General features: G+C 32.6%; 1 protein-coding gene across 11 annotated transcripts in view; it reads left to right on the top strand.

Moving 5' to 3' along the window:
- The window catches only part of DMD (dystrophin), a 2,654,855-nt gene that overhangs the window by 1,222,806 nt on the left and 1,409,907 nt on the right, over window positions 1-22,142 (top strand). For all 11 annotated transcript variants that reach the window (XM_074391460.1, XM_074391464.1, XM_074391461.1 and 8 more), the window contains 3 exons: window positions 326-413; window positions 10,870-11,111; window positions 16,900-17,080. In XM_074391460.1, coding sequence (XP_074247561.1) covers window positions 326-413; window positions 10,870-11,111; window positions 16,900-17,080 — 511 coding nt within the window. The remainder of the gene's footprint in view (window positions 1-325; window positions 414-10,869; window positions 11,112-16,899; window positions 17,081-22,142) is intronic.

The raw sequence follows: 22,142 nt of genomic DNA, 5'->3' as shown, positions 1-22,142 counted from the left end.
TTGACATTTTATATTTCATTGTTATAAATTGCCTTTTTATTTTTTGCAGCCTTATATTGAAATGTATCAGAAACTATAATGTAAAAAGTTAAGTAGAAATCGTATAATTGAAAGTTGTAGCAAGTCATGAAAATGGCTTGTGCTTTTATTACCATTTTGAAGTTTTTGATGGCAAAAGTTTTGAGAAAAAAAAGGTTGTTAGATTCACAAGATAAGCAGAAAGAGTGAAATATCTTAAGGCTTGGAAGGGCAAGTAGAAGTTATAATTATTGTGTAGATTCACAATCCTTATACTGAAATACTCACCTTTGCTATCATGCTGCAGGCCATAGAGCGAGAAAAACCCGAGAAGTTCAGAAAACTGCAAGATGCCAGCAGATCATCTCAGGCCTTGGTGGAACAGATGGTGAATGGTAATTACACAAGTTGATTTAGATAATCTTCTTAGGGATTTGATGAACACATAGGTTCATATTTATCAGCTGAATTATATCAGAACAGTACTTCTTGAATGCAAATTTAAATTAAAAGGAGTTCGTATGCTATTTATTCTTTTTTAATGCTAAGCAAATTATTAGGAGAAATTCAACTTTGAGTCCATTGGAAGAAAATGGGATGTAGTATAATATTTGATCAATCTGTTGCAGGGAAATAACTTTTAATGCATATCCTGCTAGCATTTGTCGAAGTGATTTAAGAAAATAAGGTTTACAGAAATTTGATGATGTTAATAATCACATTATATATGTAAAAGTGATCATAATCTGATTTTAAATCATTTTTGCAATATATTTTTTCAAACAGACTAAAATTATCTGGAAGGTTTTTTACCATCATTTCTGTTTCCTAATAACATATGTGACATTTTCCGTTACTTTTTATCACTTTCTCTCATTTAAGAAAAGGTCTCTTTGGGATAACCCTTACTTTTTACCTTTTTTGAAGTGAGATAAAAGCGCAAAGCTAGCAAAGCTTTTGTCTGTTTTTTTCAAGAATAAATTAAAATTAATCTTTGTTAATACTCAGTGCCTTGAAAGCTATGTGTACAAAATTTGTCATTGACATGATATGTAAACAACCTACTTTCAAATTGTCATTGCTCTACTACTGTATTTCCAGACAAAAGTAATTTTATGAAAATCAGGGATAATGCTCTTTCCAAATAAGATTGTTTTTCATTTTGCAAAACATAGGTTTACAAGAACATCATAAATAAATATAACAAATGTTTTTGTTGTGTATGTCAGCTTTTCCCAGAATCTGCCTGCATTTGAGGTCATAAATTCTGCGTATAAGTTTTTTTTTTTTTTTTTTTTTTTTTTTTGCCTTAATTGCAATTTTGGCATTAAAAAGTTCAATGGTCTTCCTAGGAAATCAATTCATTTTCTTCTTCTAATGAGTCCCATGACTGACTGTATTCGGTTAAAAATGAAAACAAGCAAATGTAACTGCTGTGAATTGAGTCAACAATTTAAAGAACAGAAAATGAAAATATTAATAGATTTTTATTTACATGTACATTACTTGGTAATTTTATCTGATAAATTTAACAGCGTATTCATATTAAATAAAATTATGTGATGTTGAAATATTCTTCAAGTTGTTATGTAAGTTCCCCCTAGAAACTGTGTTACCAATTTTTCGTTTTAATAAGCTGATGCAAGAGCTATACTTTAAATGGTCTCATTTCATAATATATCAAGATTATCTCACTTTAGATCACCTGATAGCAACATACACTGAATTATTCAGAAATAATTTAAACATTTAGAAATTAAGGGAGTCATTTTGAATTTTTGGTAAGTAAAACTATATGCAGTAACAATATTAGTTTTCTAGATTATTTCCCTCATAGTTCTAATTTTTAGAGACATGTACAAAAATCAGGACATGTAGTAGGTCCTTAGTAAATATCATTTCCTAACCAAAATGTAAACGACTAACCAAATCCTATTTAGCAAAGCAAATTAAGGCAGTCATGGAGGTAATGACATTGGTAATTTTGGTGTAAAAATAATTAATAATCTATCTGAAGGAAAATCCTAACATTGAACAGGTACCAGAGAGCACTGTGGGATGAGCGTGTGATTTGAGACATTCCTGTTTGGTTGACTCTATTGCTCAAATTTTATGCTATCCATTTGTTCTACCTTTAAAGATATGGTCTAACTGATATATCATTAGGCTCAAGTTTGGGCCATAACTAGGATGACTATTTAAAATAACCATAACTCTGTTTCCTTATTAAATAAAACACTTTATGAAATTACTAAAAATAAAAAAGGTTCAAATATTGTAACTTACCTATTTATTCTTCTATTGTCTTTCAAAGAACAAATTGCATAATATTTATTTTCTGTGAGTGTGCAATTTGTGAGATAAACTAGGCACACCCTAAGTGCCTGGAGTACCTCTTCAGGTGTATTTCAGAGGGACTGCTACCTTAAATCATAATAGCTCCTTTAGTATAGAGCCCAAAACTAGAGTTAACTAGTGTGGCTCATAAAGCTGAAAGACAAATTAAGCTTTCTGTAAACTAGAATTTCAACAATTATCGTATTAAAGCTCTTAAATTTGTAAGTCCAGAATCTTCCTTCCCAAGCTTAGGCTATGGAGATATAATAAATCACACAGCCATGCAAGACACATACACTCTTGCCCTTTTTTCATAGAAAGGAAAATGAGAGCTGAATCAGTGTACTTCATTTAGGACCTCATGTAAATGGCAGTTCCTTTTAGCCACGTGTAGTTTCCTCAAAAATTAAGATAAAGATAAATCACTCTTGGCCCAGTACAGTGGCTCACGCTTGTAATCCCAGTACTTTGAGAGGCTGAGGTGGGAGAATCATGAGGTCAGGAGTTCAAGACCAGCCTGGCCAAGAGAGTGAAAACGCATCTCTACTAAAAAAAAAAAAAAAAAAAATTAGCTGGTCATAGTGGTGGCACCTGTAATCCCAGCTACTCAGGAAGCTGAGGCAGGAGAATGCTGGAGGCAGATGTTGCAGTGAGCCGAGATCATGCCAGTCCACTCCAGCCTGGGTGATTGAGCTAGACTATGTCTCAAAAACAACAACAACAACAAAAAAAAGATTAAAAAAAAAAAGATAAATCACTCTTGTAGAATTTTATATTATGCCACTAATAAAATATATATATTATAAATATATGTGTATATATATTTATATATGAATTTGATGTATGCTTACCACAATGAAAACATTTAACATACATTCATACTGTAAAAATACATAGAATAACATAAGTATAGCTATTACATATTTTAAAAAATTCTATGAACTATATTTTATGTGTATCTATACTGGTACATGCATAGCAAACTGAATTTTCTACTTAAAATAATTTGCCCTAAGTTTATATTACTTTTTAAAAATTTAGAATAATTTCGTAACTCTTCAATTTGCTTTCAGAATGAAATTCCAAGATGGAAAAAATAATTTCTCATAACTTGAATTTTACTTTAGTTTTGACCTGAAATGGTACATCAGGCATATTTCCTTCCAAATGATTTTTGTCTGTTTCTAAATATCTATGAAGCAATGAAGATTTAACATCACTTAAGTAATGCAGAAAACAAAATCTATTTGTCCTGAAAGCAATTTCTTGAAAGAATTTAAGAAATGTGCTAAGAAGACGGTAGGATTTTATGGTTGTTGGAAGTACAAAATTTACCATGGTTACAATGTAGAAGGGACCCTCATTTGATATTGCAAAGTATTATTAAAAATCTGTTGTATGTCCTGGAAACAATATTTCCAGTAACATGTACAGTTTTTCAGTGTCACATAGACGTTATGATCAATTGGAAGATAATTTTTATTTTGACTATATTTTATCAAATGTGAATAGTTGTATGTAGAATTTTAAAACAGTTAATATTAACCATATTGTAAGTTTTACGGTAATTTATATTATCAACTCTTATTAAGAGTTGATGGTTAGTGGTGTTTTCTACATTAAATTGTAGTTCATTTTCAATTGTTATGTGTAATTTTTGCGTGTTAATTAAGAGTCTAAAGACAATCACATTACGGACATATTTAAATAAAAGTGGTAATTATTAGTATATTAGACTAAAGAACATCTCTTATTTAGAGTTGATAATAAGAGATCTAATTTATTTGGACTTTTTAACCAAAGATAGGAGTTGACCAAATTGCCTGCCTACTTTAAAACTATACATGGATATTTTCCTGTGGTTGTTCCAGTTTTTTTGGTCAGAGTGTAAGTGATCTTTCACGATGATAAACTAAAAAGAGAAGCTACTAAAGGAAGAGTTTTAACTAAAAAAGAATCTAGCATTTTGGCATGGAATAATTTTTAACTGATTTATTTCTATCTTAGCTGTGTTTTTTGTTTGAACTAACATTAAAATTAATTTACTGTTCTTATTTCATCATTAATTGGTTGTATAAATATGACAGAATATTGGATGGTGCAAAGTGCCTCTTTTTACTAGAGACGTTTTTGGAGAGCTAAAATTTTCATGCAGCTTACCTTCAATATGTAAGATTAGAATCATAACCCTGGTCTGAAGAAATTGTTAACTGAATTAGGGCAAGTGAAAGGCGAGATCAGGTACCTGGTGATGTATTTATATGTTCCTGTAGCTGTGTATATTGAAAAGGGAGTTTGCAAATTCTTTATTTTGAAAGATACAATATAACTTTAAGGTTTATTTATACATTTCTTAATTTAAATGCAAAATGTTATAAATAATTTAGAAATTTAGAAAAATTTAGCTAATAAATATAGTAAGTAATCTTTCTAATGCTTTAATAGTATTGCTAACTAATAATGGTTTTCTGCTATTTTAGTTTGAGCAGTTTTTAAACTGATGCTTATCAAGACCAAGGCCTTTCAGGCTATTATTGAGATTGTGGAGTTTTAGAATATCTAGGACTAAAATAATATACATGTGATTATACCTAAATATATGTCTGTTTTAATCTATTTAGGATTAGACTTAATCCTTTTCGTAAAATAGTGTTCTTACATGAGTACATGCAGTGTAATCAATCAGGTATAACACAAAAAGCCTAGTTTAAATAAAGTGGTTGTCCATATTAATACTGAAATTATCCAAATATAATCATATCAAAACATTTATTTGAAAACCCATATAAGCATAGCTCAGGTTCTCCTTCTTTAGTTTATAAGATGCTTTCACCACAATTTCTAGAGGAAATACTATAATTATCTAATAGGGTTAGTGGTGTTTTCTACATTAAATTGTAGTTCATTTTCAATTGCTATGTGTAATTTTTTGCATGTTTATTAAGAGTCTAAAGACAATCACATTAAGGACATATTTAAATAAAAGTGGTAATTATTAGTATATTAGACTAAAGAACATCTCAAAACTATCATTCCCTGAGTGCTGGATTATAGTGTTTAAGGTGATACCTAATGATAAGTATGCTAACTGTTGTAATTAAATAGCAGAGAATTATGACACTGACAAGGGCTCTTCTTATCCATAACAGTAACCAAGTAACTATCTTTTTTTTTTCTTGTATTTTGGTTCATAGCTCATTAGATAATTTCACATGAATTATGTTATTTGAGTTTGGGCAATAGCATTTTGTCAGAGGAGTGAAGGTAGGGATTATAGTCAGTTTGGCTCATCTCAAAGCTAAAACTCTCATGATCACTGGAAAGAGTTTTTAGGAACAGCAGCTCTTCTAATCACATATTTTAATAGCAAGACATTTTGCAAATAGTCTGTATACGAATGGGGCATGGAGATTGTACCATTTGTAGTAGCCCAGCTCCTCCATCATGAATGAGAAGCCTTCCACACTTGCACGTGTTTCCTCTTCTTTTATTCCTTCCTCAGTACTGGGCAGTTTGATTTATATTTCCTTTTTCTCCACATGACAGTTGGTATAATGCTCTACACAGAGTTCACATTCAGTAAATGTTGTTAATTGACAGGCACATTTTTCTTGGTTTAGCTCTAATCTCCAAAAGGAAGAGCGTCTGTCCTTGTATGTGCACACGCGCACATGCACGCGGGTGAACTTGCATTCACAGGCATGTGCATGTGTGTGTCAGTGTGTGTGAAAGGAAGAGACCGTCGCTGTTACTGCTGTTGTGGGCAATGAATGGCAAAAACAAACATGAGTAAAAATCTGACTTTTTTCTAATTTTATGATGTCTGAAAACAAAAAAGCAAAAGGCTATATTAGTAAAATTTATATTGTCCTCACTGGGGGGTATTACTTTTATATATACCATTAATTTTTAAAAGCTATTACTTTAAGTCAGTGCAGTCACAGAAGCCTCTAAAATTTAGCCTCAAAACTTGTCTTCATGGGTTTTGAATATATCTCTATTACATTTTAGGCTATTATAGTCAATGCTAAATGGACTTATAATAACCCTCACTTAAAATGCAACAAAAATAGGAGACTCTTTATTAGCAGCTTTATTTTAAGTTTCTATTTCAAATATTCTTTTAATTCAAGAGCCCTGGAAACCCTGGTTTTGCATTATTCTAGCCTGGCTTCATGGCTAATGATGAATATACTTGATGAGGAATGCTTTACTTTAAGTGGCAGTTTTGAAGTACTTGCATGGAAGGTGGTGCACAATTAAAATTATTCTAACAGTCTGTTATGCACTGTACACAAGTAATAAAATTAATGGATGCACTTCAAGTAATGATCCATTTCCTCTGGGTGCAATATATTTATTCATAGACTATTTCAGGGGTTGTTTAGAATATGAGATGTGAACGGATTGTGATCCATTATCCCTGAGATTCTAATGTGCTACAACAAAATGGTTTCTATAAGTATTGTTCATAATGCCTGGTGTGTTAGTATTTGTATTCTTAAAGAGCTAACAGAAAATTAGAAAACAGATGCTCAGATGATTGATTTTTAAAACTTTGCAGATATTTACACTTACAAATGCTTACAAAACTTAAAATTTTCCAATGCACTAAGGAGCACAATTCTATGAAATACACATTAAACAATTACATATATAATAGTAAAATTAGTCATATGTGAATATTTACTTGGAAAACACTTTGAACTCTTTTTTTTTTATTCTAGAAAAGTTTTAAGGGACTTTCTTAGAAAATCAACAATAGTCCCGGCATATAGATGGTCAGTTAATTCATAAAGTTGAAGTAATGGCATTTCTAACTTTAATTAAGAATGCTACATTAATATGACATGCGACAGTGCTCCCCATCTCCTGCCCAAGTATTTTAAAGCAAATTTGGCACAAGAGAGATTGTGTGCTTGTTTGTGTGTGGCTTTGGCTTCTGTGTACACTGGTTCCATAACGTTTATATTCATATACAGTACACTATTGATTTGATCTTGAATGAGTTCATAAGTACAATGTAGTTATTCTCTTTCTACTCCAAGCTGATAATTCTATCAGATACTGCCAGAGAAGACATTTTCTAGAGGAGTTTTGAATTAATACAGTGTTTGCATGCAAATCTTTCATAACAAGACTTCTGATTATCTCTGGCCAACATTTTGTCATTTCTAGTAACATCTAGAAAATTCTGTATTTTTTTTAATTTTTGGTTTCTTTATAACTTCCTTCTCAAATGATTATAAATGTGGCGTAATATTCCAGGGTTCCCAAATAAACTCTCTTTTTATTTTTATTTTAGTTGGAGACAGGTTCTTTTTTCCGTTGCCCAGGCTAGAATACAGTGATGCAATCATAGCTCACTGCAGCCTCAAAGTCCTGTGCTCAAAGGATCCCTGGTTATTGATACAACTTCTTTAAAAAATGTATAAACACACCTTCTATATCCCATATTAGTCCTATGTTACATATAATTAGGACTAATTTTAAAACAGTATTATTAACTTTTTATAAATGGCCTGTTTCAGTCATTAAGAAGACTTCCTCTCCCCCTAGTTTTAACACAAGAGATCTGATCTCTTCTTATTTTCTGAATATTCTTTTTCATTTCCTCCATATGACATTGTCTAATATGTCTTGGTTGCCTAGTATGTGTCAGAGTTTGTTATAAATAAGTTACATGTGTTGACTCAGAACCTTGATAAGTATCCTGTGAGGTCAATTCTGTTTTTAATCCTCATTTCATGGATGAGAAAAATGAGATCCAGTGAGATTAAATAACTCAACCCATTTCACACATCTAGTAAGGGGTGTCAAATTGGAATTCTGGTCTCTTTAACACCAGAGTTCTCACTGGCCATTTCTCTGCCTTTGTGCCTGCCTCCCCCTGTATGCTAATACGGAAGTTGTTCTTTTACCTATTACTGCATTTTAATAGCCTGCATTCAGCTATAAAGATTAATATGCAAATAAGTAGAGCATATTTTAAATTTCAGTGTTATGAATTTTTACAAAGTTGACTTTTCTCCATCACTTAACTTTCTTTTACTGTGACATATAGATGCAACATTTTGGGGGGCACAATACAGAGTTTTGTGTAATGATCAGCAATGACTCATTAAAACCTATCCCTAGACTTTAATAGACACTGCAGAACCTGTTGGTACTTCACTATAGTTTTATCATTTTACAAAATTACCATGTCCATTCTGAAAATCAACTTACAGTTCTATTTTTTCATTTGCTACCATTTGTACAGTTGACCTGTCTCAGGGACACAAAGTGATTTCTCTCTATGTTCCCTTATCATTTAGACAAATGTCCAGCCATCAGTCTATCAGTCCCTTTAATTTAATTTACCATTTCTTTTTTTTGCCTATTTAATGCCTGGTTTATGCTGACTTTTTACCTTTCATGGACTTCCTTCTTCTAACTTGTTGTTCAAGTTAAGCATATGCTGAAAATATTTCTCCTCAATATCTGATCATTTAGATCCATGCCACATTTTTGTTATTAACTAACATAATTAAAAAATTCTCCCCTGTATATTTTTTAATTATAACATTTCATTTTCCAGACATGTTAACGTTTTATCATAATACTTTTTTTAAATGGAGTGCCCATGTGATTGAAGTTTCATATTCTCTTATACTTTATACCAAATGTGGTCATTTTATAATAACAGTTACTTAATGGCATCCCTTAACAATATTTTGGTACAATTTTCTATCATTCCTTAAAATCTAATAAAAACAGCATATCACACCACATATGCAGATGTCTCAATAAGACCAATTGCTTTCTTAAATATTAGGAGTATGCTAGAATAGTTAGCTCCTACAAACCACAGACTTCTTTTATAGTTAGATGTATGAAGCTATGTACGTTTTGTCTTTTTACACTCTATTATTTCCATTATCTCATTAAAAATGTATTAGGGAAGAAGGAAAAATAATTGCCAATATGATTTGCAAAGTTTGTTTCCTTTACTGCTATCTTTAGTAGCGTTATATTTTGAAATTAGTGAAGTTACAGTCATCTTTAAAATGAATTGAGGGATATGGTTTGGCACCATTAATATCATTTCGACAAGTAGACCATTAGAATATCAGGGCAGAAGGAATTGCAAGAGGATAAAATAATATAGTTGTTGAATTCACATCTATATGTGTTTTTTAGTCTTTGAAAAGGATAAAGTGGACGGCATGTACAAGTTAGCAAAACCACAGGCCTTACGATGTTTCTAGAGATGTTCTTCAGACGTTTTAAGAACTTATCTTCCCTTAACTAATTCATAGTATCAGAAAATTAAGTAAGATGAACATTTATAAAAGTCGATACTCAGACAACCAACTCTTCTACTACCAACCTACTCTTCTACCTTTTAGGTATTTTAACCTAGAGAGAGAAACTTAAAGTGATTTTATGATCTCTTGTTATCCCTGTAGGTCAATGTTGGAATATAAAACATTTAAATATTCAGTATTTCAAAAGTATAAAAAAGTTATCAGTGCTAATGTAGCTATGTTTTAAAATGTATGGTATCAATCTATTTTCTTTTTTATATCATGTCATTTATTAAGAAAACTAAGCTAATGAATCTAAGAAAGTCTAAATTTTGTAAACTAACTTTAGAGAGTTTGAATATTTTAATCCATAGCATAGCATGATGTTGCCATGCTTTCATGCTATGTATAGAATAATCTGTACTTGTACTGGCATTCATCGTATATGAAATGACATAGCATATTTCGTGGTACATAGTAGTACTCCAGAAGGGTAATGGTGATAATGATGAGCTTGTGTTTCCGATTTTCCCTTGATAAAGTTTTCTGGCTTTGGTATTACCATAGATGATTGCAAAACTTTCATTTCAACTTCTACATTTATAAATTTAAAAATGTTTCATATTAGAAAGTTTATTTTTCCTAGTACTTGTTTTAATTCCTTTGGTCCATGGGCAATCTGTTTATTTCTAGTCTTCTATAAAAGAAATAAAGAACAGTTAATTTTGGGTAGTTTCTTTTCCACTTTTTAAAACTATAAAAATACTATGAATTTCCAAGCCCATTTTAAAAATTAAAAATGTAAATTAGTTTGGGGAAGTATATTTGAGTAATATGCCTGGTATTTAAAATGTATCTGAAAATATCCAAAATGTTATTTGTTCATGATCAACCTTCCAGTTACCATCAGAGCTTTGAGCACTTTTTTTTTTTATTTAAATTTTTATATAATATTTTATTTAAGTATATTCTACTTTTCTGCATCTTATATCTTTTTATTCATTACTTGATGGCACTGATATTCTTTGTTGTGATGCAAGTCTAGCAATTCACAATGAATTATCTAAAATCATATTTACACATCTGTATCTTAGTAAATAATTGATTTGGTTTGAAATCATTCATATGGTGAATGCTTTTATAATTAGGATGTGTTAGCTTTCAGATCATTTCTTTCAGTCTGTGGGTTCAGGGGATATATTTAATTTTTTTTTTTTCTTTCTAGAGGGTGTTAATGCCGACAGCATCAAACAAGCCTCAGAACAACTGAACAGCCGGTGGATCGAATTCTGCCAGTTGCTAAGTGAGAGACTTAACTGGCTAGAGTATCAGAACAACATCATCACTTTCTATAATCAGCTACAACAATTGGAGCAGATGACAACTACTGCTGAAAACTGGTTGAAAATCCAACCCACCGCGACATCAGAGCCAGCAGCAATTAAAAGTCAGTTAAAAATTTGTAAGGTAAGGATCTTTTCTCCTTCCATTTGGAGCATAATCAATAGGTATTTCTTGGCAATTTCCAAGAAGACAAGTACAAAGTATTTAGTAATTAAACTTTCACCGTGTAAAGATTTCACTAAGCACAATAAAGATCAAAATATAATCAATGAAAATCAGTTTAAATAGGTAATACATAGATACCCGGATTCTAAAATTGTATTTGGCGTAGTTACACACAGCTAATTGATTGTGTTGGTTTGCAAAAGGATGAGGCAGTTTAGGAGTGTGGAAACCACATGTATCCTATTAAAAAATGGCCTACACTTTGGAAGTCTTCCTTTGTGACGAGTGAAAGCTAGTCATATTTTGAAAAGGTGGAATTCATGCAAATAGTTCGAACACGGATTAATAACAAGCTTGGATGCTATGTAGTTGGATAAATAAGGAAAATATTGAACACTAATGGACCTCTCAAATTAGGATAATTTGAGGAAGGTTTCTTTACAAAGAGATTTTTTTTTTTTTTTTAAAACGTAGCTGGAGTACAGAAGATCCACATGGGATAGTGTAGTAACCTCTTTTAGGCTAGAAAGGATCGGGGAGAGTAAAGTTACAGAAACTTAGAAGGAGAGAGTCAGATCCTCATGGTAAAAGCAGCATGGCAAGCTAGCTTAAGGAATCCTCATAGAAATGGAGTCAGATAAATAAACACCCTACTTCACTTTTTTCCCTGCCTTCAAAATCTTGTCAGGGCTCCTCACTGACTAAACTGAATCGTAAGACAAAGGACAAGGAACTGTAATCTGTAAATGTCAGTCTCCTGGTCCGGAAGGGCAAACAAGATGTAAGTGGACAAAAGGGCCTGAAAAAAAAGATGACATAATTATGCCTTCAAGTGGAAGAAAACAAGAGCTGTATGATAATGCAAATAGCCTAAACCGTTTTCATTGTTACTGTGAGTTACGTACTTTTCATGCAGAGTGAGAAACTGATTAGACCATGGACTAAAACCTTTCTAGGATGAACCTTTAGTGATAGATCCAGATGATCATGTTTAATACAAAAGACAAGAAATGGAGTTTCATTTGCATACTTTAAAAAGAATGGTTTAAATAAAGGTAGAATAGACATGAAAAGGTGACATGGTTGATTTAGAAAAGTAATTGGACCCAAAAAGTGACGGGAAATTCAAAGAGGTTTTGAAGAGAAAAACAACTGAAGGACTTGATGGTTCTTCTTCAGATATTGGACCTATAGCATTACTACGTTTTTTGTTCTTGCGTTAGTTTGCTGAGGAAATAAACAAATACAGAAAGTATACTTTTGGATAAGAATACCTTGGATAAGTCACTTGACTTATTAGGCAAATACGCACCTCTAAGGAATTTCTACATATAGATACATTTTATAATTTTAGAATAGAACCCATGCCGTTTTTCCTGTGAATCAGAGGAATAATCCAAATACATTATTTCTTGCAAAAAACAATCTGATGTTACCTTACCAGATTCTTGAGATTCAGATATAGTAGTGTAACCAGGTTTTTTTCTCTGGTGCTGGTGAGGCACAGCTCCCCCGAGAGAATGCTGTGGGTTCTTGGCCTCCAATCTTTTAAAGAATAAGAGATAGGACCACTGCAGGTGCCCTGTATACTCGTAAAAGTAAAAAGCAGACCCAAGAAGTGTTGCAGAAAGATGATTTTATTTAGGAAGAGAAAAGAGAGGGAAGGAGAAGAAGAGAAAGACTTCTATGAAGAGTGTGGGAGGGAATTCCAGAGGGGAAATCTCAGAGGGGAAAGGAAGCTCCCACCATGTGGGAAGGGGATTCCAGAGAGCTGGAAATTCGGTGTGGATTAAGGAACAAGGGAATTTATACTGTGAGAAATTCCTACCTTCCCAAGTTTCTCTGGCCAGTGGAAGGAGTTCCTTTAAACTTCCGCTGGGGTGATGACTCTTAGTTTCTTCCCGCACCCACAAAATTCAAACATAAACTGTTAAATCTCCCGATGGAGAGAGCTGAGAGGGGGGCATGGCACTGGGAAAATCTCGCCCTTAAATCTATGCTCCCTCGTGGACCCGAAAAGAGAACACATTCCCTCAGTAGTTAGTAATACCACCTACAAAATCCATTCATGCATAAAATAGATACATTCAGTGTCTCTAATGTGTCTAAGAATGATACTGAGTGTATTAGTTAGCTCAGGCTAACACAACACATACCACAGACTGGGTGGCTTAAACAACACAGGTTTATTTTCTGAGAGTTCTAGAGGAGAGAAAGTCCAGGATCAAGGTTTGACAGGGTTCACCTTCATCTTCTGCTGAGGGCTGTCTTCTTGGCTTGCAGATGACCAACTTCTCACCCGGTCCTCATGTGACTTTCCTCTGTGTATATACATGGAGAAAGAGAAAGAGAGCTATTTTTTGTTCTCTCTCTTTTTCTATCTCCTTTTATAAAGCCACCAATCCCTAAGGGATTAGGACCCCCTGATCTCATGTAAACATAATTACCTGATGACCTCATGTAAGCATAATTACCTCCTAAAAGTCTTATCAACAAATACAGTCTCACAGGCGGTTAGGACTTCAACATGTGCCTTTTGGAAGACACAGTTTAGCCCATAGCACTAAGTTTTGGAAACATTAGAGTGAGCATTCATTGACCCTGCTTTTACTGTATTTATGGAAAGCAGAGGAGAGAGACGCGAAGCAATATAATCAATCAATATTTGTAAATTTTCTGCTAGGAACAGTGGTTTAGACAAAGATGCAGAGCTTTGGGAGAATGACTAAACAGGGGAAATCAGCCCTGATAAGGCCACAGAGGGCATCTTCCTTGAGGGAGGAACATTTGAGTTGAGGCCTTTGTGATGAGTTGGGATTAGGTAAGAGAACAGTGAAGCAAAAGACTTCAGGCAGAATGAACACGGCGAGAGGGAGCAATAAAGGCCATGCACCTGGATGAAGACCATTGTAAATGCTGAACGTAGAGGGGCAGGGGAATGGGAGGAGAGATGAAGAGGAAAAGACAGACAAATAGGACACAAATCAATGACTTCTGGGACCTGCTAGTATCTTGGTTTTAACCTGAGGAGCACATGGAGGTCACCAGAAGTTTTATATATTAAATATTGTCTGGAGATTGAGGAAATCATCCTGCGTGGAAGTATTTCTTTTACTGCATACAGCCACAAAGTTCCAGAGCCTATTGTCACATCTTTATCACCCCTTAGTCTTTCTCTCAGACCCATTGGTGCCTATCAATTTGATGAATCACTTCAGGTAAAATATTTAGCAAGGCAAGCTTAATATTATTCATACAAGGCCAGATATATATACTGTTCTGCTGTGATTACTGATAGGTAAATAAATTATTGTAACATGTTTCTCAGTGCTTCTTTTTATTTGGAGAGGTTTTTATAACATTAGAGTGCATATTTAGCTCATATTCCAATGCTTGGCAGGACTGGTTTTTAATATTTTGGGGGTAAGAGAGCCTTTTTAGAATTGGAAGAAATTCATGAACCCTTTTCTGAGAAAAATACAAAAGCTTCCATGAGATAAGCATATAGTTGTAAAGGATAAACAGACTCAAAGTAGTTGCCATACTCTGAAGAACCAACTATACCAAATCCTTTTATCGAAATAATAGCTGATTTTTGACATCTTTTTAAATGCTGAATACTTCAGTTGAAAATTTTGCCTTCTGTGATTTATTCGCAGAATGTTAAGGTCTCAGCTGAACACTTGCCCAAATGTTTTATTAGTTTCAAAGTCCCCTTTGCTTTTCAGAGCACACTTGGCTATAATGTTGGCTCTTTCTATAGTCCCCTAAACAGGAAAAATGGCGGCCCTCCATCTGGCCAAATGTGAATCAGGTTCTTAATGGTTCACAGCAGATGCCAATGCTGTCATTTGTGAATCTGGTATACAAAGTATATGTACATATTTCCTTACTATAAATACAGAGTATTACCCTTTACCTCTTGTCTTATTTCTTATCCATGGATATGTACCAACTTTCTAGCATTTGTTTGAGAGGATTTATATTTGAATGAGAAATACAGGTCACCTCCCCATTTTGCCAAACATCTTTAATCTTCACCCACTGAAAAGACTAACTCGTCAGAAATTATTTTACCTGAATCAACTCATACTGTTATAACCATATAAACACATTCTTCTGAAAGTTGTCCTTTAAAAAGTAAGAATAAGTAGCATTGTGTATTAGTTAGTCTTGCAACTATGACAGAATTTATGTATAAATTTCTCAGCCAATCCTAAGACAAAAGTTATTCTCTCTCCAAAAGTGTATGAATGCCTCCATAAATAATAACCTTTTTTTTTTTTTTTTGCTTTTTTACTTTGATTTTCAGGAAGCTCAGATTTAAATTCGGTTTAGAATTGCTGTAATTCTTTGTGTTTTGTTCTTCTTCTAATAGGCTAATGTTCCAATTTTTAAATTTCCATCATCCTGTTTTTACATATTAAATAGTAACTAATCCTTAAGTATTTTTTCTAAAGACAACATATGTATGAGTTGTAAGTAAGCAGTCCTGATAATAACACTTTTTAGAAGAGCAGTGAAAACCTTCTGAATTTAAATTATATATGTATTAATTACAAAAAACTTCCAGCTTCTCTGGAAACAACAGCATGAAAACATTTACGTGGAGAATAGCATGTCAAAATAAATACAGGGCTTGCCACAAATTCAAGCCACATATGTAATTTTAAGTGGTGTAGAAACTACATTAGGAAAGGAAAAAGAAATAGTCAATGCATTTCAATAGTACGTTTTATTTAACCTATTTTATTTTAAATAAAATAGTACATTTTATTTATTTAAAATATCATCATTTCAAAGTTTAATCAGTATTTAAAAATGTTAAGACAGTTTATGTTCTCAGTTTTTCTTAGTAAGTCTTCTGAATTAAACATATTTTGTAATTTCAATGCATCTAAATTTTGAGCAGCCACATTTCAGGTGCCCAGTAGCCACATGAGCTAGTGACGGCACAGCAGTGTTCATGTGATTTTATCATACAAACCAGGGTCCTAATGAGAATGAGAGAGGATGCTGCCCATAATTATGCCAGGACAACAAGAGGAAATCTGGACAGTCACTGTCATTAAAAAAGCATCAATTGTCTGTTTGGTCAGAAGTAATGAGACCTTACAAAAGTTAGAAGAGTATAGACATATTTTTATGTGTGTGTGTGTGTGTGTGTGTGTGTGTATACACATATATGTATATATACATATGTATAAGTGTTATATAGATTTTATATATGTGTATATGTAATCTATATATTTATATCAAAATATGTTTATAATTTAATATAGTATACACATATCCATATATGTAGGGGCATATATAATTTGTATTTTACACAAATGAAATGTAAGATAAAATTATTTGTTGAATGAGCTTAGAATTTGAAGCAAAGGCACATAATTTTGATATAAGAAGGGTGCAGTCTATACTTGATTTATGGAAAGGATTTAAGGTCATTCATAGCGCTTTTCCACTGCACACATTCATACTCATGAATGCTCTAAATTATGTCATCTTGAAATTTAAATATCATTATATAGGATGATACATATTGAAAAAAGGGCCAATATATTCTTAAGTTGATGGCCCGTGATAGAGGCTTGTCTATATGGTCTGGATGTTTCTTATCAGACATTTCTGAAGGGTATTAAGCTAAACTTGCCTTACTGCTTTGTAATACCTTCGTTTGCAAAATGTAATGTATGCAAAGTAAAAGTGTTATTTACTCTCAATCCTCTAAATTATGGCACAGGATGAAGTCAACCGGCTCTCAGCTCTTCAACCTCAAATTGAACGATTAAAAATTCAAAGCATAGCCCTGAAAGAGAAAGGACAAGGACCCATGTTCCTGGATGCAGACTTTGTGGCCTTCACAAATCATTTTAACCAAGTCTTTTCTGATGTGCAGGCCAAAGAGAAAGAGCTACAGACAAGTAAGTAAACATTCTAAAATGACCAACTTGACATTTTCCAAATTGGTTATTTGTGGGGAAATCCGGAAAGTACTAACATGAAACAGTAGTTTCTGTCCATGGAACCATTCTCCCTACAACCTATATTAAAAAGGAATGAATTACTGGTGTAACAGATACAATGTCTTTAGAGTTTTTGTCATCATAATAATTTCGTGACTTTGAGAAACAAATAAAACATGTTTTGTATGGGCATAGATTCTCCATGGTGGGTTGTAGATTTCAAAATCAGATGTTTTGGACATTGAAGAAAATAAAAGAGCAGTTGAGGTCATATAAATAGGCTTTCATTAAGTCTAGCTTGCTGTATGTACAAGGATATTTGCTAGGCATCTTTTAATACTTCTGTCAATTTATCTGAAGAGTATTATACTTTTAGCATACATGTGGCAACTGAAACTCAGCAAAGGACAAATTATTCTTTGGGCTACATTTTACTACTGGATCACTATAATTACATAAATCCTATTTTTTCCTTTGATGATAAAAGATAAAAGTGGAGCAATTATGCAAATTCATACCATGTGTGTAGCAAATTTTTCAAGATGTTTCTTTTGTCTCTCATTGAATTGCTTTAATAAGATGATGTTAATACATAGTATCTGCCCCAAAATATCTCTACTCATCAACTGAATTTTAAGACAAAAATTCTTTTCAGAGACAGATTAATGACCACCTTTATGAAATAGTAAGTGGGTTTTTGGTTGACTGTATATGTGCATGTATATGTTCATGTGCACACACAAAGAATTATAGAGTAAAATTGGGTTTGAAGGCATTAAGATAAAAGTATTCTTTGAAAAAGATCTCTTCCTCAAATTTGTTATGGGAAGCACAGGAACATATGTTTGTTTTCTACTAAAACTTTAATTAGTTGGAAAATACATTATCCTATTGCTTTTCTTTGTAAATATTTAAAGAATTCACCATATAATATCATTTCCAGAATTAATGTAGTGATGCACAAAGCTTTTCTCATTTCAAGCTTTTCATTTTTACAAAAATGAAATGAACTAAATAAAGCAAAGGATAAATACTTTTTTTTTGTACTTCAAAGTCGTTTTTGCTTAGGGATTTATTTTTCTGTCAGGTAGTAAAGCTTTATAAATAATACCAGCTCCCTCTAGTGGATTTCAGTATACTTGTTGCTGTGCCTCTGTACAATCAATTTGGGAAAATGTTTTAAATGTCCTAGATTTTCAAATACTGACCTATTTAACACTAATGTATTTTCGCTTGTCATAAAATACACAAACCTCCCTTAAAGTTAAATACATTTAGTGGATAGACAAAAACTGTTGGGCAAAGGAGACTATTCACCTGAAAATTATTTTAATCTATATATACCTCTTAATTATATTAAAGTTTAACTTTTTATTGTTTACTTTAAAGATGTTCAGAATAGCAATTGATAATCATTGAGATTTGTCTATGTTACAATATAAATATATAATAATATATAATCTCTATTCATGCAGCTATCCATCCATCCATCCATCTATATCATCTGTCTTCTTTTTTTAATTTCATGCCTACAAACGATGATTGTTTATAAAACTTCCCAACTTTTTCAGTCCATTTATATTTACATAAATTATCCTCATCTTCACTTTATCAACACATCTTTAATGTTATTATTCACCGTTTTAGAATGCTTGTCTAGGTATTGATAAATAACCCTTTAAATATGAAATATATATAGTGAATGAAAACATGTAGCATATCAAATTATGTAGCAGTTTATTTTGTTATTTTGTGATTATTTGAAATAATTGCATATGTGTAGGCATTATGCCAAACTGGTACGATGGAGTAAATCTCATGGCTTGTATCTCCACGGTACTTTGGACATATTAAGTATTCAGCAAATAAGAGCTAACAGAAGTGCTTAGGCATCCATAGTGACATTTATTTTCTCTTACTTTTATAATCTAGCTTTTCTCACAAAAATCTGGCTTTTGAAATATATTTTCCGTGGTGAAAATTGATATAAGGAGTTGGTGGTTGTTACCTGACAGAAGTGATAGAAGAAAATAATATGAAAAGATACAATTCTTTCTATTTTCAAAGTACTTTTAAGTCTACAAATAACTAATTTATACATTATTTTACCTAATCCTCAGAGAAACACATTGAGTATATGTTTTTATTACACCTATGTCACAAATAACCTAATGAGGTTTGAATAACTAAAAGGATTGATATGGGATGCTGTAGTAACTAGATCATAGACATGAATGTTGTTAACAACATTATTCATAATAGCCAAAACGTAGAATAAACCCAAATGTCCGTCAACTGATGACTATATGAAGAAAATGGGCACATCCATACTAATGCAATGTTTTTGTGTAATAAAAAGTGATGGAATACTGATACACGCTGCAGCATGGATTACTCTTGAAGACATTATGCTAAGTGAAAGAAGCCACTTACAAAAGATCATATGTTATGTGATTCTATTGATATAAAATGGCCACAGTAGGCAAATCTGTAGAGGCAGAAATACGATTAGTGTTTGCCTAGGTCTTGGAGGGTGAGGGGGTGGAATTATCTCCCATGACAATTGATAAAATACTTTTCTAGAAGTTGAAAACCAGAAAACCCATGCTGTATGCTAGATGAATATAGAAATACAGCACCCAGTTTGTTATAGAATATAGATAATTGTATCAACAAGGAAAAAATGAAACCTTATTTTTAAATGCAAATAAGGGAAAAATTCGGATAGAATTTGAGTTTATTTCATTAGCAATGTGGAAAACATGTCAAAAACATAATTAAGAATTTTGTTCATTTGGTTTAGTTTTGCAGAAATGGAGAAGATGACCGTATTAGTTATGACAAAGCCAGTGTTTCATCTGTTCTAAAGTTTCAAAATGATTCTCCTCTGTTCTACACCATTAGATTGCTTTCAGAAGAGTGTCTTGCTCACTCATTCACTAATAAATTCAAGAAATATTTTTGAACACGTGGTACGTGCCATAAAAGTGCTGGGCACTAGGTAATGTACTTGGTGGAGAAAATCTAGAGCAGTTTTATGTCTTCATGGAGCTTATAGAAAAAAAAGATAATAAAATTGAATATCTGAATGTTATTTCAGACTGTAATATCTTTGGGGTCTGAAACCATGATTCTGGGGAGATGATGTTAGAACCAAACCTGTAGAATGTGCAGGTGCTAGCTGTGTGATAAGTTGGAGAAAGGACATTCAGAGAAATGGAAAGAAACTCAAATGACCAAAGGTGAGAATAAGGGCTTGGCATATCCCAAAGACGTAAGGGAGGCCAGAGGGGCTGGAACCTAATAAATCATGGAAATATTAGGACAAAATGAGAGTAGAATTGCTCAAGGCCCCCATTAAGTTCTATAAAAGTTTGGATTTTTAAGAGCAGTTGACATTTTCAAAATTTCAGTTGAGAAAATTAAGTAACCTTATTTGCATTTCTGAAAAACTCACCCTCTAGCTGGTATGTGAGAAAGAAATGGAATACAAGTCTGAGGAGAAGCAGGGCGACATGTGGGAAGAATAGGCACACAGGAGAGAGTACGTTGAAACTTAAGCTACAGTTGTGATAAGTTAAAGAAAAATCAGTGCAACCCTTGAAAAGGTGATGATCAGAGGAGGTGTAGCAGGGAAGATATTCTTGTCAGAATTGCAACAAAATAACTTTTGCCTCTTACAGAGACAGTAGAAGAAAATTTTAGGGTAGCCAACAAGGATGCTCTCCATGGTCATAATTTCAAGCTCTGTGGTTACTCTTTACCCCTCCCTGTTAAGCTGCTGAGACTGGGAATTTAAATTAAGATTTATGTGAACTAACTCTTCTAGCTACAGGTCAGAAAATTGACCTAAATATCTTTTTTAAAGTATAATTTTTTATTTTAAAATTTAATTTTTAACACATCTAGGCAAAGGAATCTTTTATTCCAGTAGACACATACTCTGTTGCATTGCTTCTTCACTCCCGAATCCAGATAAACTATCTGTAAACATTTCTTTAAAAATATTGTGTTACTTTTATCAATACCAACAAGAGCAAGAATAGCAGAAATATTTATTTAAGCAAGCTATTTGCTTATTATTGTGAGATAAAATAGTTGTTCACTGACCTCAAGAATCATGGGAAAACTTGCTAAATGCCAAGTTAGAGCAATATGCATATATATACATATATATGTATATATGTATGCATGTATACGTATATAAAATTTATGTGGCAGGAACCTCATAATTTTTTCCAAAATGGCTGTACTAATTTACATTCCCACCAACAGTGAACAAGTGTACTTATTTCCACAGCTTCCCCAACATTTATCTTCCATCATTTTGAAAATAGCCTTGCTAATTTTAACGTGTTTAATGTGTTATGTCATTGTGGTTTTCCCATTTATCTGATGTTTAGAGATGTTGAGCATTTTTTGACATATCTGTTGGCCATTCATACCTCTTATTTTGAGAAATGTCTGTTTAGGTCCCTTGCCCATTTTTTAAATCAGGAAACTTGTTTTCTTGCTGTTGAGTTGTTTGAGTTTTCTATATATTTTGATTATTAGCTCCTTAACAGATACGTGATTCACAAATATTTTCTCTTGATATGTGAGCTGTCTCTCCACTCTGTTAATAGTTTCCTTTCCTGTGCAGAAACTTTTCAGTTTGATGCAATCTAATTTGTCTGTTTTTGCTTTTATTGCCCATGCCATGTTCATTTCAGCATTATTCATAACAGCTAAGATATGGAAACAACCTCAGTGTCTATCACAGGATAAATGGATAAAGAAAATATGACACACACACACACACACACACACACACACAGAGTGAGATATATATATATATATATATATATATATATATATATACACACACATATATGTATATATATCATATATAGTGATATTTATATATTCCAATGTTTATATATGGTATATATACACAATGAAATGCTATACAGCCTTTAAAAAGAGTTTCCATCATTTGCCACCATGTAGATGGAAATGGAGGACATTATGCTAGCTGAAA

Source organism: Saimiri boliviensis, chromosome X (assembly GCF_048565385.1).
Source record: "Saimiri boliviensis isolate mSaiBol1 chromosome X, mSaiBol1.pri, whole genome shotgun sequence".
NCBI lineage: Eukaryota > Metazoa > Chordata > Mammalia > Primates > Cebidae > Saimiri > Saimiri boliviensis.
Note: the sequence above shows the minus strand (reverse complement) of the source record. Positions and strands in the feature narration are given on the sequence as shown.